Genomic DNA, 18,745 nt, shown 5'->3' with positions numbered 1-18,745 from the left:
CGCAGAAAGCACAGAAAAATGGCGGCGGGGCGGAGTGCGTCACATCCGCGCGCACGCGCACTCTTAGTCGCTGCCTGGGCGTAGGTTGCTGCGGGATCGGCGGCGGCGCAGTTATGCTGACGGGGAGAAAGGAGCGGCGGTGTCCGGGCCTCAGCTGGGCTCGTTGCGGCTCCTGCCATGGTGGCGGGTGTCAGCCCCGGTGCCAGGGGGGCCCGCAGGCGGGGGGCGTTGGGCTGGTGCAGCTGAAGGGCCTGCCCCTGTGTCACACTTGTGGTGCCAGGCATGAACAAAGGGCCGTAGCGTGGCCCTAACTGGCTACTAAGCCTGTAAAGTCAACCTCCATCTCCGCCTAACTCCCCCGCCGCCGCCGGACTTCACGCTGAAACTGTGCGATCGGAGGTGGGGGGGGGTCTGCCCCTGTGCAACACATTGCAGGACCAGCTCCTGTACGCCCGCAGTAACTTCGTAGGTAATCCAATCCGCTTACTCGTTACGGTTGACTGGTTCTGTTTGAAATGTACACAACCCATTTTCTTCTCTAATATTTTAATCATTCACTCCTGTACATATATACGAACTTCTAAACTAGAAAGCTGGAGTTATAATGAGAAAACGAACAGAAGACTGATCTGCCACTGGATTGTTAACTAGTGGCGACATCACCTGGCCAAAAAAAATACTTGGGGGTTGATTATAGTAATACCACGTCAAATTGACTTAGAAATTCACCTATCCTTCCTGCCTGTCTCTTAAGCTCCAGCGGGCGCATGTGCGGCCCTGCGATGAATTTTTGTTTTTACCGCTGCGTTGTGCCAGGCCGCGTTACCATGAGCTTGCCCCTGAACCCCAAGCCCTTCCTGAACAGGCTGAGGGGGAAGCTGGTGATGGGGAAGCTGAAGTGGGGGATGGAGTACAAGGGCTAACTGCAAAAAGAAAAGGAGGACTTGTGGCACCTTAGAGACTAACAAATTTATTTGAACATAAGCTTTGTAGCTCACTTCATGGGATGCATGCAGTGGAAAATACAGTGGGGAGATTTTCCACAGCATGCATCCGATGAAGTGAGCTGTAGCTCTCGAAAGCTTATGCTCAAATAAATTGGTTAGTTTCTAAGGTGCCACAAGTCCTCCTTTTCTTTTTGCAGATACAGACTAACACAGCTGCTACTCTGAAGGGCTACCTGGCGTCTGTCAATGGCTACATGAACATGCAGCTTGCAAACACAGAAGAATACATAGATGGTGCATTGTCAGGACACCTTGGTGAAGCTTTGATAAGATGTAACAATGTCCTATACATCAGAGGAGTAGAAGAAGAAGATGGAGAAATGAGAGAATAAGTTTGTATATTTCTGGAAAATAAAGATCAGTTTTTCACAACTTTAAAAAAAAAAAACCAAACCAACCCTTCTACCATGATCTTAAATAAAAAGAATCCTAAGAGTTTATTTATCAAAAATGTAACACGAACATGCAGACTATTGAAAAAAAATAACAAGGTAGATGTAACAGCAAATCTTTTAAATCTTGTCTTGCTTCCAGTTGCAGAACAGAGAAAATCCCACCATTGGATTGGTGAGCTTGGCTATGATAGAACCTTAGCCAACTGCTAAAAACTCAGACCACCTGCTGCTCCTTCCCCAGTACCATGTGCTCTATCAAAGTGTCCCTTCCTTACTGCTAAAACCTCCAGTTTCCTCATTAACTGCTGCAGTTACACTAATAAATTCTACAGATTTACCACTCTACACGTGACAAATGTATTTATGTTTGTTTAAAATCAACACATGTGGCAGCCATTACTTATGACTACTGATGCATTAAAATGGAGAAAGATGATTTTAAAAATATCATACGTTATAGTGTAATGCAATCTTTCATTCTGGGAAATGTAGCTAGCCATTAAGGAAATATATTTTTCTTCCCTAACTGCTGGGTTTTAGTGGTACTCGATGGGATTGTGAGTTGATTGACTAAGTTGCAATGATTTATTTTCCTTGTGTTACATGGTCATCGTGTAAGGTTGTCTGGTAAAATAAATAATGAGCCAACTCTTTGGAGCCATATATGATTATGCACATGCCTCTCCTTTCTGGCCCCCCAGAAGGGGAGCATAGGCCAGAAGTTTTTCGCCACTGATTATGACTGCAAAGGTTGGGCATTTGATTGATTAAATATAATCTCATATTTTAAAGCTCTAATTTATTAAGCAGTAACAAAACAGACTTTATAAACTCCAATAGACTTAGCCTTAAATCAGGTTCTCAATCTTGTTTTAATCACATCCCAAGTTGGCATTTTTTAAAATGTGGCTAAAAAGTTGGCTGGTCTACCTCTCCCTCTTGAAGGAGCTCCTGCATCCTGGCATCTTGAAGGAGGAGCAGCCCGGCCAAATTTAGGGGCATTGTGACCTTAGGTGGCTCACAATGCGACTCACTCAAATTTAGTACTCCCCTAGAAAGTTGGGCATGCCCCACTGATTGAGAACCTCTGTCTTAGATAGATATGCCTAACTACAAAAAGCAGGTTACTTAACCGCCGAGTTATTTTAATTCAGGAAAAATGTGAAACACCTTGAAATTCACTTCTAAAAAATGAAAGACTGGCACAGTGATGCAATCAAAAATGTAGGCTGCCACTGACATCAGATCATTCTTGCTAGGATATTTGACAATATTTGTGATGAGTTGGCATTATCTGACTCGTCAATTGACTGGCTCGCTAAACCTAGACCAGGGGTCGGCAACCTATGGCATGTGTGCCAAAGACGGCACACGAGCCGATTTTTAATGGCACGCTGCTGCCTGCCAGGTCTCAGCCACCAGCCCCACTCAGCCCGCTGCCGAACCCAGGCCAGGACCCTGACAGGCAGCAGTGTGCCATTAAAAATCTTGTTTGCCCTGGCCTTCTCTTTTCTGCCCCCCTGCAGAGGCAGGGTGAAGAAGCTTGGGCCTGCCAGCTGCTGCTGCAGGGCAGGCAAGCTCCCCCCTCCCCCACCTGTTCCCCCAATGTGCTGGGTTCCTGCCCAGAGAAGTGGAGCCGCAGCATGCTCACTGCTCTGGGGAGGAGGCAGAGAAGAGGTGGGGACGGGGCCTTGAGGAAGGGGGGTGGAATCAGGGCATATCCCCTCCAGCCCCCTGCCGTGAGCCGCTCTGGGCAGGAGGCTGGGAGCACCACCACGACCCTAGCCCACACCCTCAGCACTCTGCCCTGACCCCTACACCCCCCCACACACACTCCCAGCCCTCTGCCTTGACTCCTGCACCCCCTCACACCTCAGCCTCCTGCCCTGACCCCTGCACCCCCCCACGGCCCCAGCCGTGACTCCCGCACCCCCCACACGTACCCAGCCCTCTGCCCTGACTCCTGCACCCTCCTCACACACCCCCTGCCCTGACTCCTGCACTCCCCACACATACCCAGCGCCCCCACACACCATGCCCTGATTCTTGCACCCCCCACATTCTCACCCCCACCCTGAGCACCAAACGGGAACTCCTATGCCCCCCCCAGATTCCTACCTGCACCCCTCACACCAAAGGGAGTTGTGGAGCAGTTCTGTGATAATTTATGAATGTTGTATGCTATGTTGACCATGTTATTGGGAAGTTTACTGTATGAATACTGTACATTGGTTTAGTGTAATAGCGTGCTATAAGAAAAACAAGCAGAAAGAAAATGGAATGGATGAAGATAAGCCATCCCTTGAAAAAACACTTGTGTTGTTGAGAGACAATGCCCAAACTATTAACTTTTAATATTTTATCTCCTGATTCCATCCATCTTACAGAACTGGCTTTGAGAAGCAGGGCCAAGGCCTGGGATCAAAAAGGACTATAACAGGTTAAAAAGATCTCTCAAGAAGTGGTAGTTGTTGGAGAATTGTTGGGAGAAACCAGACTGACACAGGCACCTCCTGGGATATCTGAAGAAGCTGGGATTGTAGGATTTAACTAAGATAGATATGCATGTTGGTTGACTGTTTCAAAATCCTTTTTCTCTAAATGCTTTGTTCCTAGTATTAAACAGTGCTCTGATTTTGAAAAGGTTGTCTGATCACTAAATTTCACACTAATCACAGACTCCCAGAAGGAAGAACCACAGGTGCCAAATTCTGTCACATCTCCTGGGTAAATACAGTTAATACATAGGATACTAAAAAAAAAGGAGTACTTGTGAAGTGATGTCCGATGAAGTGAGCTGTAGCTCACAAAAGCTTATGCTCAAATACATTTGTTAGTCTCTAAGGTGCCACAAGTACTCCTTTTCTTTTTGCGGCTACAGACTAACACAGCTGCTACTCTGAAACCTGACATAGGATACTGTAGCCCAGGCCGTGGTATAAGAGTGGGAGATTTGTGGAATTCCATCCCAGGAGAGGCAAGGGCATGAGGCCTGACATCTAATGGGGTGCATTAAGAGAGACCAGGAGGGGATGGAGGTGGAGTTAGTCCTACAACCATGAAAAGCCACTTCACAAGCCCTCTATGATAAGAGTTGCAAGAAGGGTGTTCAGGGGTTAGCTGTAGGGGATATGACCTGTATGTACATTTGTTATAACTTAGTTAGAGGAACTCAAGTTTCTAAAATTTTGTATGGAATATACTCATTCCTTACCTATGAGGAAATCTACTAGTTCAAAATATAAAGTGTAAATTGTCCCATCGGTATGAACTCGTCTATATATTTTTGAACTTCTACTATGATGTATTCATTTGGTAAGATTTTACTGGTCTTTTAGTGCAGTCCTTTTTAATGACAAACTCTCTGCCTCATTTTGAGTTTAAACTGGCCTGAATATTTCCTTACGTATTAGTAGAGCTGTTGATTAATCACAGGTAACTCATGCAATTAACTCAAAAAAATAATTTTGATTAAAAAAATTAATTGTGATTAATCACACTGTTAAAAGAATACCAATTGAAATTTATTAAATATGTTTGGTTGTTTTTCTACATTTTCAAATAGATTTATTTCTGTTGCAACACAGAATACAAAGTGTACAGTGCTCACTTTATATTATATTTGATTACAAATATTTGCACTGTAAAAATGATAAAGAAAAGAAATAGTATTTTTCAGTTCACCTCATACAAGTACTGTAATGCAATCTCTTTATTGTGAAAGTGCAACTTACAAATGTAGATTTTTGTTGTTGTTATATAAAGGCACTCAAAAACAAAACTATGTAAAACTGTAGAGCCTATAAATCCACACAGTTCTACTTCTTGTTCAGCCAATGGATAAGCAAACAAGTTTGTTTATATTTATGAGAGATACTGCTGCCTGCTTCTTATTTACAATGTCACCTGAAAGTGAGAACAGGCATTCGCATGGCGCTTTTGTAGCTGGCATTGCAAGGTATTTACGTGCCAGATATGCTAAACGTTCATATGCCCCTTCATGTGTTGGCCACCATTCCAGAGGACATGCTTCCATGCTGATGATGCTTGTTAAGAAAACAATGCATTAATTAAATTTGTGACTGAACTCTTTGGGGGAGAATGGTATGTCTCCTCTTCTGTTTTACCCGCATTCTGCCATATATTTCGTGTTATAGCGGTCTCCGATGATGACCAAGCACATGTTCTTTTTAAGAATTCTTTCACAGATTTGACAAAATGCAAAGAAGGTGCCAGTGTGAGATTTCGAAGGGTAGCTACAGCACTCGACCCAAAGTTTAAGAATTGAAAGTGACGTCCAAAATCTGAAAGGGACGAGGTGTGGAGCATGCTTTCAGAAGTCTTAAAAGAGCAACGCTCTGATGTAGAAACTACAGAACCTGAACCACAAGAAAATAAAATCAGCCTTCTGCTGGTGGTATCTGACTCAGATGATGAAAATGAACATGCTTTGGTCTGCTCTCCTTTGGATCGTTATTCAGCAGAACCTGTAATCAGTATGGACCAGTGGTGGGCAACCTGCGGCCCGCATGCAGCCCATCAGGGCAAGCCACTGATGGACCGCCAGACCATTTGTTTACATTTGCATGTCCGCCCGCAGCTCCCAGTGGCCGCGGTTAGCCGTTCCCGGCCAATGGGAGCTGCGGGAAGAGGCGGGAGCCTGGTGATGCTGCCGTGACCCCCATGTAACAACCTTGTGACCCCCTGAGGGGTCACGACCTGCCGTTTGAGAACCCCTGTGCTATCGTGTGTTGTAGTTGTATGTAATATGAAGGTGGAAAGGACACAAGTTTTTCCTCTTATTTCCATGATTCTAACGTTAGGGGTGGACGGATTGTGTCCTGCCACTTACTACCTTAACTGTCATTGTATTTAGGTTTTGTTTGCTAATTGTAGATTTAGGGCTTGCTTCACAGAATTCCAGCTGACTTCAGTGGAAGTTACATGCAAATGAGGGCTGTAAAATAGATTAATGGTGAATGCCTTTCTAGAGAAGCACGATCAGCTATAAATTATCCTTCTCTTCCTCTCCTCTCCCTTACCCCATCTGGAATTTCTTACAATGTGAAAAGCCTATTTGGAGATTGTGACTGAGGCTCTTCCATTCCATCTCTCTAGTCTAAAGTCATGTGCATAAGTGTGTTATGAAACTTTTAAATGGTACATTTTTATTGAGGAAAAACTCCAACAACTTTTGATCCAAATTATTTTGATGGCCTCCTGAATACATACAAGAAAACATGATTTTTGACACTTCCCTCATTCAAATTGGATCCAAAGTATGCATAATCATAAAAAACCTATAGACAACTGAACATGCAGGATAAAATAGCTTTTAATAACCTAGGATTTTAAAATATGATTGGCCATAGGAGCTGTGCTAAAACCTTATTAAAAACTTCGAAGCAGTTAAAACAAATTCTAAATTTAGCAGGTGCACAGTAGAATTATTCAGAAGATATTTTATGCAATTATTTAACTAGAAATCCAGGATACTGTTTCACAGGCAAAATGTAAAGATGCCAGTTTCATTTGCTTTGTGACTGAAATTTAGTAAAGTCTACCACTTTAAGAACTGTTCTGAAGGGTGCACTATTTCCAAAATTAGCAATTACAGATACAGTAATCAAATTGGATCCATTAAATATGAGTACAAAATTAGTAGTGTCATTATATTTGCCAGGACATATTTTTAAAAATCAATATAATAGGTGGTGTAGAATGCAAGGATGTAAGAGGTACAGAAAGTTTAAAGAAAAAAGTGCTCCAAAGTCTTTTATCGTGCACTGCTTTATTTTACTTTCCCATGCAAATACAGACACCAGTCTGCACACACATATTACATTTCAGGATCAGGGCCTTAGTATCTGTGGACCATCATGAACAGAAAGGAAAACTCTTTCCTACTAATTTCCAGAGTACTGTACACAAGAGGAAGATAATTTAGTCAATTCATATACCTTATTTTTTGTCTTTATATTAATTTCAGTTCTTCACTGGATTCATACTTGTATGTGAAACTACTATGTCTTTGGTTTTCATGTCTTATTCATTCCTAGGTTTGCTGTGTTCTACCAGACATTTCAAAAAGCTTTATGGGATCTTTGCTTGCAGTGTTCTCATTTGAAGCTCCCTCATGAGATGTCCTGTTAGTGATTCATTCAGCTCATTCTCATTCATGTACTGAGTCGTCATCCCTGTCAGGTTTGTCCCTTGATGGTTCCTGGTTTGTTTCCACAGCTTTACCATCTGCCAAAATGTCGACAACCTTCTCCTTTCTTTCTTTCTATGTATGAAAAGAATGAATTTTTGTGTACAATCAAAAACAAATACACTTTTGGCAAAATAATCAAATCATATTATTATCTGTTTTGTAATATTTATTTCCACAAATAAGGAATGATGTATAATATCAAAAAGGCAGGATTGCTGTTTATTCATTGATTCTCCTTTTTCAGTGATTTTTAGCAGTCCTATCTAGTTACTTAACTCTTGATAATGCTTATATTTAACTTTGTAACAATTATTTGTTTATTTCCTCAGTCCATTGTGTCTTTATTTTTCTAACTACTTCTTTCATATTATATGCATCAAGAAATCTGTTACCTACAGCCAGGCATTCAGATACCTGTGAGGAGTAAGTCCAGAATATACACCTTAACACATTTAAACCTGTCATCACCAAACAAAGATCACATTATGTAACAGGCCACCAAAATACCCCAAGAAAACATGCTTCAATACAGAAGTAAAACCCCCTCTGACCACACATCTAGTTGTCACCTGTCAAACCACACTGGAATCCATACTGGGGTAACATCAAACAGCTACAACCCATACTTGATGGGACCCCATCCTGAAAGAAATCTTTTCTGAGCCTCCACTTCTGGCTTCCAAACAACCCCCAAGCTCTTCAAGCTTATCAGGAGCTAGCTCCCCAGAGACAAGAACACACCAACTCAAAGTGGCACCAGACCCTGCCAGCACAACAGATGCAAAACCTGTGGACATATCTCCACTGCTACAATGGTCAACACCCGACACAACACGCCTTTGAAGATCCATGGATTCTACATATGCCTATCACAACATGGTAAACCTCATCCAGCGCACAAAATGCCCCAATAGCAACTATGTGGGTGAAACCAGAAAAACAGTACGCTCTCAAATGAACTCACAAAGGAAAATTATAAGAAAAAACACCCTATCACCTGTGGGTAAACACTTTTCACAGAGCGATCTCTCTCTTTCTGACCTATCAGTCCTCAAAGGAAACCTGCACAACACTTTCAAAAGATAAGGCAGGAAGCTTAAATTCATAACTCTGCGAGACACTAAAAATCATGGTCTGAATAGAGACACTGGATCTATGGCTTATTACAACAATCTGTAACCCATTAAACCCCTCTTTTTATCCTATGACTGCAGAGGTGTTAATTGGCCACTCTAGAATGGTCCCTTACATTATGTGCTAACTACTTACGATAAACTATCTATTCCACCTTGCAATTGTGCTGTGACTCCTGCCTGGTTTACACTATAGAGTTAGGTCAACCTATCTCTGTAAGCATCTACATTAAAATGTAGCTCCCACCGATGTAACTCACCTACTACACTGACTTAACTCAACCTCCCTAACAGACATAACGCTTAGGTCGACAGTTAGGTCAGTCCTGTGTCAGTGTAGACACTGTGTTGCTTACATCAACTGTTGCTGCCTTTCAGAAGCTGTCCCACAGTGCCCCACGCTGACAGTTAAATAGGTACAAGGGCTTCTGGTGAGAATGCGCACCGCTGTAAGAAGGAGTGTAGTGTGGACATGCAAAAGCAATTTAATTATGGCAGTGGCTGTACATCGACCTAACTTAGGTCGACTTAATTTTGTAGTGTAGACTTGCCTGCTGAGAGTACCTTTGCCAGGCCATGTTTACACTACACACTTATACTGGTATAACTACGTCGCTCTGGGGGGTGAAAAATCCACACTCCTGAGCAATGTAGTTATACCGACCTGTCCCCTGTTGTACACAGCACTGTGTCAGCAGGAGGGCTTCTCCCATCAACATAGCCATCTCCTCTTGTGGAAATGGATTAACTATGCTGACTCACTCTCCTGTCAGCATAGGAGCATCTTCATTTAGTAATAAACACTGCAGCTGCGCCAGTGCAGTGCTTTAAATGTACACCTGCCCCCAGACCTGAAGAAGACTTCTCTGTGGCTCGAAAGCATGTCTCTCTCACCAACTATTGGTCCAATAAAAGATATTACCTCACACACCTTGTCTTTCTTTCATATTAGGTATGTTGAGTCAGATAAATGATGTTTGGAAATCAATAAACGTAAATCACTCATTTACAGTATTAAATATCAGCTATTCCATTTTCCAGTTAGCAAGAGAAAGAATTACCTCATGAATTCAACACTGTGAAGACAAAGAAAGTTGAGCTAGCCAGACAGCTTTGTTTAGCCATGTTTTTAAAATGTGGACAGGACATCTGACATTTCTGAATTTTAGCAAACCAAGTCCCCCTCTACCTAATAGTTTATAACTTCACCCACTGATCTCTCTTCAATATCCAATGACAAGTGATTTCACCCACTAGCCATATACTCGTTTCCCAGGGCACCAATATTACCATCCTTTTGCCTTCATCACTACAACTTTCTTATTGTTTCATAACAAGTATAACAAGAAATTTGTTATTCTCAGCACTTTCCTTTAAACTTTTTAAAATAAAGTTTTCATTCATGTGCTGAAATTAAAACTTAATGAGTTTACGATTTAAACATAACATATATGTTATGCTCCTGTAAATATTTCAGAGTGAGACAGCAAAGAAAAAGAAAAACCCAAAGAATAACTAGGTCGCTTTTGTTTTCAGAGAGGAGGAAAAGAATGAATTTTGCACAATTCTCTTTTAAATTCAAGATTTTCTCCACTTATTTTCATTGTAACTATCCATCTCCCTTTAAAGATGGAAACAGGAAATGCTTCTGATGTCAGCAGGCTAATGGGACTCAAGCAGCTTCTCTGACTAGACAGGAGTAGGAACTTCTTGTGACAGTGAATTGCAGAGGTTAACATTAAGCTAGAACAGTTTGTTGCTTTTTAAAAACACACCAAGCATCTTATTTGCTTCCTTAATTTCTGATACACTCTGGAGAGGTATCTTCATGACCCCAACAGGTAAATTTTGTTGCACAAGGAACTCTAGTTCACAGCCAATCAGTGTACATGAGTTTATTCTGTCAGTATGCAGTATATTTACCCAGTTTCTTTTCTATTCATATAATATTGTCCACTCAATCAAAAACCATGACTATTCTTCATTTAGATGAATTTGATTTTAAACCCATGTTTTCCCACTCTTGTATGGCTGTGTGCTTTTGAATGCATATTCCCTTTTTTTGGATGAAAGTGTACCGATTCTATTTAAGGTCAGGTTTTCCCTCCCCTAACTTCTTCCCACCACCAACTAGAGACATATATCTGTGAGTGTAGATACCATCCATGACAGTGACTTAAGAGATTAGTCCACGGTCCCAGGTGTTGATGATTTTTGCTATAAGTTTCATGCTAGGGTGTCTGCTTCAAACTACAATTTTGTTACACTCATAAGGTATCGCTCCTGTTTAAAAAGGCGTATCATCAGCCCTCCACCTGCAACAGAACTATTGATGTTCACAAAGAGCCTGCACTGCAGTGACAAGGTTCAGGTGTGTGTATGAATGTGAGCTAGGAAATTAATAGATAAGGACAGGGGTGATCAATTTGAGCCTGAGAAGGAGCTAGAATTTACCAATGTACATTGCCAAAGAGCCACAGTAATAAGTCAGCAGCCCCAATTCCGCTCCCAACCCACTGCTCCCAGTGCCTCCCACCCACTGGCAGCCCCACCAATCAGCACCGCCTCCTCCCTCCCCGCACCTCCCGATCAGCTGTTCCGTGGCATGCAGGAGGCTCTTTGGCAGGAAGGAGCGAGAGCACAGCCGGCTCAGGGGAGGGGACGGGAAGGGGTGGAGTGGGGGCAGGGCCTGTGGCAGAGCCAGGGGTTGAGCAGTGAGCACCCCCCAGCACATTGGAAAGTTGGCGCCTGTAGCTCCAGCCCTGGAGTCGGTGCCTGTACAAGGAGCCGCGTATTCACTTCTGAAGAGCCGCATGTGGCTCCGGAGCCACCGGTTGGCCACCCCAGTCAAGGAAATAGAGTGAGACTACCTTACTTTGGAAATTTCTAGCTTTAATCAGGCTATGGCACAACATTACTTAAAAAGACACTCAGACATTTGGCTGCAAAACTTGAATTACCTTTGTGATTTTTTTTGTTAAATACATGGCTTTTACTCAAATTTAGCTGGGTTTTGTTATATTAAAATTCTTCCAGGAACATTTTCATTCTTTAAACTGGCTCATAATGTAAGTCCCGCAAATAACAAAACTATGATACATTCTATTCCTTAACTAAACTGAAAAAAGCAGCACATTTCCAGCATATTGTTTCCCAGGCAGATTAAAAGTTGACTGTCTTTTTACTTGTTTGTAGCCATACATTTTCTTGTTTTATAGAAAAACATTTTTATGGACAAATCATGTTATATCTAAAACACAAAATTATCTACATAAAAAAGAGGTTGCTGAAGTCATTCTTATATCTGATTAAAGATTGGTGCTTGTCTAGTGGTGTATGTCAACCCACTTTTTCAAAGTGTGTCATGTAATCATGGACTAAAGCAGGCAAAGTACTAAGGAACATTAACTGTAGTACCTATGAATGGAGCCAGTAAGACTGTTGAGAACATGTGGTGAGAAAAACTGTTTAGACATTATTTGTATTGTTAGGTATAATACTTACTCTAAATAACAGTCTCATCAACCTCTACAACCGTTGCCAAATTAGGGGTTCCAGACTTGTTGAACAGTTCTGCTGTCATCTTTCTTGGATACTGTTCAATAATGATCTTCTATGATAAAAGTTACATTTGATTCAAACAAACAAAAAGAGAAACAGACAGACTACATGCCTCATCTCTTTCCCAATAAGCCAATGAGGTTTTGCCATTGACTGTAGTGGGAGCAGGATTAGCCCTATACAGAATATTTTTCTAAATTCTTTAACAGTAAGGGTATGTCTCCATTACAAACCTAAGTCGACCTATATTAGGTTGACTTACAGCCACCACAGTAATTACTGTGGTGATGCATGTCCACACCACTCTCCTTGGGACAGTGGTGCATATCCTCACCGGGGGAGGCTGGGTGGGGTGGGGAAGAGGAGCTCAGTCTTCTCACCTTGGCTCACAGATGGGACTGGAGTCTGAAGCTGGCTTCCCTTCTCGCCCCGGCTCCCAGCAGGGAGCGGGAGGGGGTAGCTGGGATCTAGCTGCCTGGCTTTCTTGTCAATTTCATGGCAGAAGCCGCAAAATTGACAAGACAGCCGATGTGACGGACACTGTCTACACAGATGCTGTGTCACTCTAACTACACCACCATAAGCCTTACGCCTCTCGTGGAGGTGGAGTTATTATGTTGGTGTCGTAGGGCACTTACATTGGTAGGAGAAAGGCTGTAGTGTAGACACTGACATAATTAGGTCGACAGAAGGCTCCCTTCTGTCGACCTAACTGTGTAGTGTAGACCAGCCCTTAGTGCTGAGAACTTCAAACTGGCAGGCTAAGTAGGACATTCAGCACATTATCTCCCAGTAGCTCACACTTCTTTTCTTCATTTCTGCAATGTCCAACTTCACTCATGTTGCTGGTTGTGAGATGCCACGCAAGTCATGGAGAGCCAGCCCCTGGAGTCTCATCTGCATTGGGGAATTTCCTGCCATGGCTAACTCTGGTTCAACTCCACCAATCGTCATGACTTTGGGAGCCTCTGATGGGATGCACAAACCCCACACTGGGCTCAAAGGGGGTTAAAGGACAATACTGGGCCCAGGTAGCCCCATTTCTCCAGACCAGCAGACCAGCTGGGGAGGAAGCTTAAAAGGGAGCAACCCAACTTAGATTGGGGAGGAAATCAGACCTTTCCTGGGGGGCTCCTGAACAAGGGTCTTGAAGAAGTCTCCTGGGGAGGAAGGGGACGGAGCCTCGTTGGGGTTGAAGGTCTTTTTTTCCCTTTTGTTATCTTATATTGTACTTGGAACGATGGGGAGAGACAGATGATAGGAAGTGACCCAGCTGGTAACTCTGAGGGCCAGACACTGACTGGCTCTCATAGGGCCCTGAGTCAGAGCCTGGTGGAATTGGAGGACCTGGGCTCCCTTATCAAGTGCCTTTGCTGCAGGAGTGTATAAGCCTCATTCCCCACCGCCTTCACTCCCTGTAAAAAGAGGGCAAGGACACTGAAACCCTGAGGCAAAGCTAAGCCCATACACACAGGTAAGGAACTGGACTGACACCCCCAGGCTCCCTTTCTTCTCCTCTCTCTCTCTTGCTCCCTCTCCCCAGTCGATTCACAGTATGAGTAGGAACAATGGAAGCAGTCATTACATGGAACAAGGAATCCTGGTCTAAGGAGTTTGGCCAGTAAGACTTTTGAGAACCTGTGGTGAGAAAAACTTTGCTTTGAATTTAACGTGGCTTGCTACGTTAGGCACTAGTTGTGTTTTATCTGTATTTTTCTTGTAACTCCATTTGAGATAACAAGATTAGTGCATATCAGTTCTATTAATAAAATGACAGACTTTATATACGAGCTTGTTTTGTCCAGGATAGAGCTGGGCAGTACAAGACCCTACCTTTCTGGGGAAAAATCTGGGAGTGGGAGAGGGTCACCCTGCAGTATAATTCAGGTTGGTAAGAACCTGAGTGTGACTGGCATGCTGCAAGTGCACACAGAGAAAGCTCAGGTTTCAGAGTAGCAGTGAGCTGTAGCTCACGGAAGCTTATGCTCAAATAAATTTGTTAGTCTCTAAGGTGCCACAAGTCCGCCTTTTCTTTTTTAGAGATAGCTCAGAGTAACTTACATGCTAGAGGGTGTTTGTGAGCAGTCTTGACTGGAAGCCATAGCAGCAATGCCCTGTAAAGGGCTCCCCAGGTTAGAGGGCAGGGGTGACACATCTACTCGTTAGTTTAGATTGTATCCTGGTTATCTCACACCCACTAGATCACCTGGCCCTCCGCAGACCCTATCACACTGCCCTAGAGCAGGGTTTCTCAACCCGTGGATCAGGACCTAAAATTGGGTCACCAGAATGTTTCAAAGGGTAGTGTGGCAGTTCCTGTGGCTCCTGTCCCATGAGGCTGGCTGGGCTTGTCTCTCTGCTGCAGGCACTGCAATCTCTGGGGTCCCAGTGCAACTCAGGCTTGGCTCAGCTGTCATGATGACGGGAGTCTGGGTAGGTCAAATTTGAGTGAGTGGCACTGCAAACCCATGGGCCAGTTCACAACTCACACAAATTTGGTCTAGTCAGGTGGGCGAAGCCAAACCAGAGCAGTGCTACAATCCTGGACGTTGCAATGGCCAGAGCCAAAAGCCAAGCCTAGCCAGCCCCACAGCACAGGAGCTGCAGGAGCTGCCACTGTGGGGAGAGTGCTGGCAGGACCACTCTACCCCGCCCCAAGGGGGCAGAACCCAACCAAAACTACCCCAGAGCCTCCACCCCCAGACTATTTCCTAGGTTGTGACAGGCCATAAACCAGGGGTCTCAAACATGCAGCGGCCGCAGAGTTATTTCCTGCGGCCCATCATAGGTGCGAACTCCCTGGGTGCTCCAGGGCTGGAGCATCCATGGGGAAAAATTAGTGGATGCTCTGCACCCACCGGCAACCAAGCTCCCCTCCCCCGCCTCCTCCCTCCCCCAAGCGTGCTGCATCCCTGCTCCTCCGCCTACCTCCCAGCACTTCCTGCTGCCAAACAACTGTTTGGCAGCACTTAGAACTTTCCAGGAGGGATGAGGGAGGAGTGGGGATGCCGCGCTCAGGGTAGGAGGCGGAGAAGAGGCGGGGTTGGGGCAGGGATTTGGGGAAGAGGTTGGAATAGGGGCAGGGAGGGGACGGAGTTGGGGTAGGAACTTTGGGGAAGGGGTTGGAATGGGGGTGGGGAAGGGTGGGAAGAGGTGGGGCAGGGGCGAGGCCTCATGGAAGGGGTGGAGTGAGGGCAGGGCCGGGGTAGAGGGAGCGACATTTATGCTACCATTATAACAGGAGAAGGTGCTTGTTTGACAGCAGAGTTGGGTGAACTATTCAGTTATTACAGCCTTCTTCCTCTTTGTGAATTGTCTGCAAACATACTAAGATTTTTATTAATTGAACTTAAATTTATTCATTGGCTTAACTTCAGCATGTTAAATAAGATACCTTCAAATTCAGGTACTTTATTGTACATACTTAAATAGAAATCCTATAGGCTATAAAGGTCTTCCAGTTGTTGTTTTATGATTTTTTTTTTTTTAAATATTGACCATATATAAAATCCTGAGATTCAGGATTTTAAAAAAAAGATTCAGGATTTAAAAAAAGTTAATACATTGACTTTTAATAGCATGCTATATTACTCTTCATTTTTTCATTTTTGACTATACTTTTGTATTGTTGTATGAAAAGGTTTCAGTGATGTGGCCATCTGGCCAATGTACTAGTCCTCACGTGGCCCTCATGGTGATTTGAGTTTGAGATCCCAGCCATAAACAGTTACAAACGGGTCCTGAGCCCAAAAAAGGTCGATAAGCACTGCCCTAGAGAAGACTAACCAAAGGCTGCTACCAGCAATTAAAGCAGTTTTGGTTAGACCTCTTAAGTCATATTCGTAACACTTGGAGGCCAGAAGGGACCATTAGATCATCTAGTCTGATCTCCTGTGTATCACTGGCCATTAAATTTCACCCAGTTGTTCCTGTATTGAACCCAGTAACTTGTGTTTGACTACAGTATACCTTCCAGAAAGGCATCCAATCTTGATCTGAAGACATCAAGAAATGGAAAATCCATTATCTCCCTGTAGGTTGTTTCAGTGGTGAATCATCTTCATTGTTAAAAATGTGTGCCTAATTTTTCATTTGGGTTCAGTTTCCAGCCACTGGTTCTTGTTACGCCTGTCTCCACTAGATCAAAGAGTCCTTTAGTACCCTTCTCCCTGCGAAGGTGCTTACATACTGTAATCAAGAGACCTGAAGAAGAGCTCTGTGTAAGCTCGAAAGCTTGTCTCTCTCACCAACAGAAGATGGTCTAATAATAGATATTACTTCACCCACCTTGTCTCTCTAATACCGTCACCAAGTCACCGCTCAGGCTATGTCTACACTACAGACCTTACAGCGGTACAGCTGTACTGCTGTGGCTATGCCGCTATAAGGCCTCTCATGTAGCCCCTCTATGCTGTTCACATCAGTGCTTTTGTTGGTGAAATTTATGTCGGTCAGGGGTGTGTTTTTTCATGAGTTGTTGGATTATAATCTAAATTTCCCTTTTAGCCAGGTAGTTGGAGACACTGTGAGAATTCCTTTTCTTTTATCTGTAATATGGGGATACAAATGATTTACCTATCTATTCTAATTACAGGAGTATTGTGAGGATTAATTTTTTAATGTAAAAAACCTCATTTTAGATTAAAACTATTGCATTATTAGATTAAAATATAAAATAATTTTATTAATATTCAATTTTCAAAAGCATGTAAAGATAATAAGATTTCAGTTTTAAAATGTAGTACACAAGATTAAATTCTGCCAGACCTGATAATGTGCTTCAGTTTTCTGCTTGATCAGGAGCTCTTCTGCTTTCAGTTTTTGTACCACTTCCAGTTCTATCAGGGCCTTTGCATGATCTTTTATCAGCTGGGCCCTCTCTACCTTCCTCTAGCGTTGCAGAAAAATTATGACATTGACCAATGACAAAATATGGAAACTAAAATCAGCCATGTTGGGATTAAATGTCAAAAAAGATTTTTTTAAAATGGAAGGAAATTCACCTCTTCTTCTTTATTTAAATTTTTCTTGTATTTGTAAAGCCCGTATGCCAGATAATTAATTGGGTCTGCTGGCCGATGCTCTGCCACCTCTGCAAGTCCTTCAGTTAAGCATTTTCCTATGCATTTCTTGAGGTACTCTGTATCCATTCTTATCTTCTACCAAGCGCTGCACCAGTATATTAACTGAAATGTTTCAGACATTATTGAGTGAGAACATGTGCACTAACAAAAGGTTTCATAAAAAGAAAAGGAGGACTTGTGGCACCTTAGAGACATTGGTGGTCATGCAAATCTCTTTACATTGCCTTGGTGATACATCTCAACCTTGACATGGGGAACAATTTCTGGTAGTAAAGGAGTAATTCAGCCTTAATGGCCAATACATTCTTGGATGTCACAGCTAAGAAAGGTGGCAACTGAGCTGTTGGTTTTGTGAGATGAACAACACTATACTGATACCAGCAACTCACTTCACATAACCTATTGAAAAGACATCTGCTGGTAACCACTTTTGGTTACTACCAGCTTGGTTCTCTAGAGGTGAAAGTCCCTGTATTGCACTTCTAATTAAATTCCGTATCAATCTTGGTAAAATATTACTCCTTAAATATTGTTTTATTCCCACTGGATCTGCAGTATAGCCCTAACTAGCAAATCTGCATGGCACTGAACCAAACGCAACAGTCTTAGTTTTCATTTTTCACAAACAGTACAAAATGTCAGATTTATAAAGAAGCTTCCAGGCTAATCTAGACAGCCTAAGTGGCTTTTACAGAAGAAAGTATAAATGATAAGAAACTGACAGTGCAGTGAAAATTATGGGAGTAAGTACTAAGGCTATGTCTACACTATGGACCTTACAGCAGCACAGCTATACCACTGCAGCTGTGCCACCATAAGGTCTCCCGGATAGCCGCTCTATGCCAGCAGAAGAGAGCTCTCCTGCCAGCATAATTAAAGCACCCCCAACAAGCGTCAGTAGCCTTGGCAGTGGTGCTGTCCACACCAGCTCTTTTGTTGGAGAAACTTCTGTGTTTTTTCACACCCTTGACCAACAAAAGTTTTGCTGATAAAAGTGCTAATGTAGGCAAAGTCTAACAGTATGTCTATATTTAAATGCTACAGCGGCACAACTCTGTGATGCTGCAGTGTAAACACTACCTCCACCAATGGGGAGGAGTTTTTCCATTGGTGTAGATAATCCACATCCATGAGAGGTTGTAGCTAGGTTGATGGAACAAGTCTTCCATTGACCTAGTGCTGTCTACATCAGGGATTAGGTTGGCATAGCTACGTTTCTCAGGGGTGTGGACTTTTCACACCGTTGAGAGACTTAGCTATAGTGATGTAAATTCCTAGCATAGACTGAGCTTCCTACTGAGTCTTTACTCCAGAGGAATTCTGCGCTACTGTGTGTGCGAAGAATTAATGA

At 43.1% G+C, this 18,745-nt stretch overlaps 1 protein-coding gene and 1 long non-coding RNA gene across 2 annotated transcripts; one reads left to right on the top strand and one right to left on the bottom strand.

The window, feature by feature from the left end:
- The first annotated feature begins 25 nt into the window (after positions 1–25).
- Positions 26–7,944, top strand: LOC144267318 (uncharacterized). The gene is made up of 2 exons (XR_013346581.1): positions 26–469; positions 1,145–7,944. It is a non-coding gene; the product is annotated as an uncharacterized LOC144267318 (long non-coding RNA).
- A 4,310-nt stretch (positions 7,945–12,254) lies between these two features.
- On the bottom strand, positions 12,255–17,460 carry LOC144267934 (DPY30 domain-containing protein 1-like). The gene is made up of 3 exons (XM_077822379.1): positions 17,314–17,460; positions 17,078–17,200; positions 12,255–12,362 (listed from the first exon to the last, which is right to left on the bottom strand). The coding sequence occupies exons 1-3, from the start codon at positions 17,458–17,460 to the stop codon at positions 12,255–12,257; spliced, it is 378 nt and encodes a 125-aa protein (XP_077678505.1).
- Between the last annotated feature and the right edge of the window lie 1,285 nt (positions 17,461–18,745).

This window comes from Eretmochelys imbricata, chromosome 7 (genome assembly GCF_965152235.1).
Source record: "Eretmochelys imbricata isolate rEreImb1 chromosome 7, rEreImb1.hap1, whole genome shotgun sequence".
Lineage (NCBI taxonomy): Eukaryota > Metazoa > Chordata > Testudines > Cheloniidae > Eretmochelys > Eretmochelys imbricata.
The sequence above is the reverse complement of the archived record's forward strand: the minus strand, read 5'-3'. Positions and strand labels throughout refer to the sequence as shown.

Bases quoted from the DNA above. Each gene is read 5' to 3' on its own strand.
- LOC144267934 (XM_077822379.1), bottom strand. From the start codon at position 17,460: ATGGATACAGAGTACCTCAAGAAATGCATAGGAAAATGCTTAACTGAA. The intron at 17,201-17,313 runs GTGAATTTCCTT...CTGCAACGCTAG, and splicing joins ATTTAAATAAAGAAGAAGAG to AGGAAGGTAGAGAGGGCCCA. The intron at 12,363-17,077 runs GTCTGGCAGAAT...CTTTTATCATAG, and splicing joins AAACTGAAGCACATTATCAG to AAGATCATTATTGAACAGTA.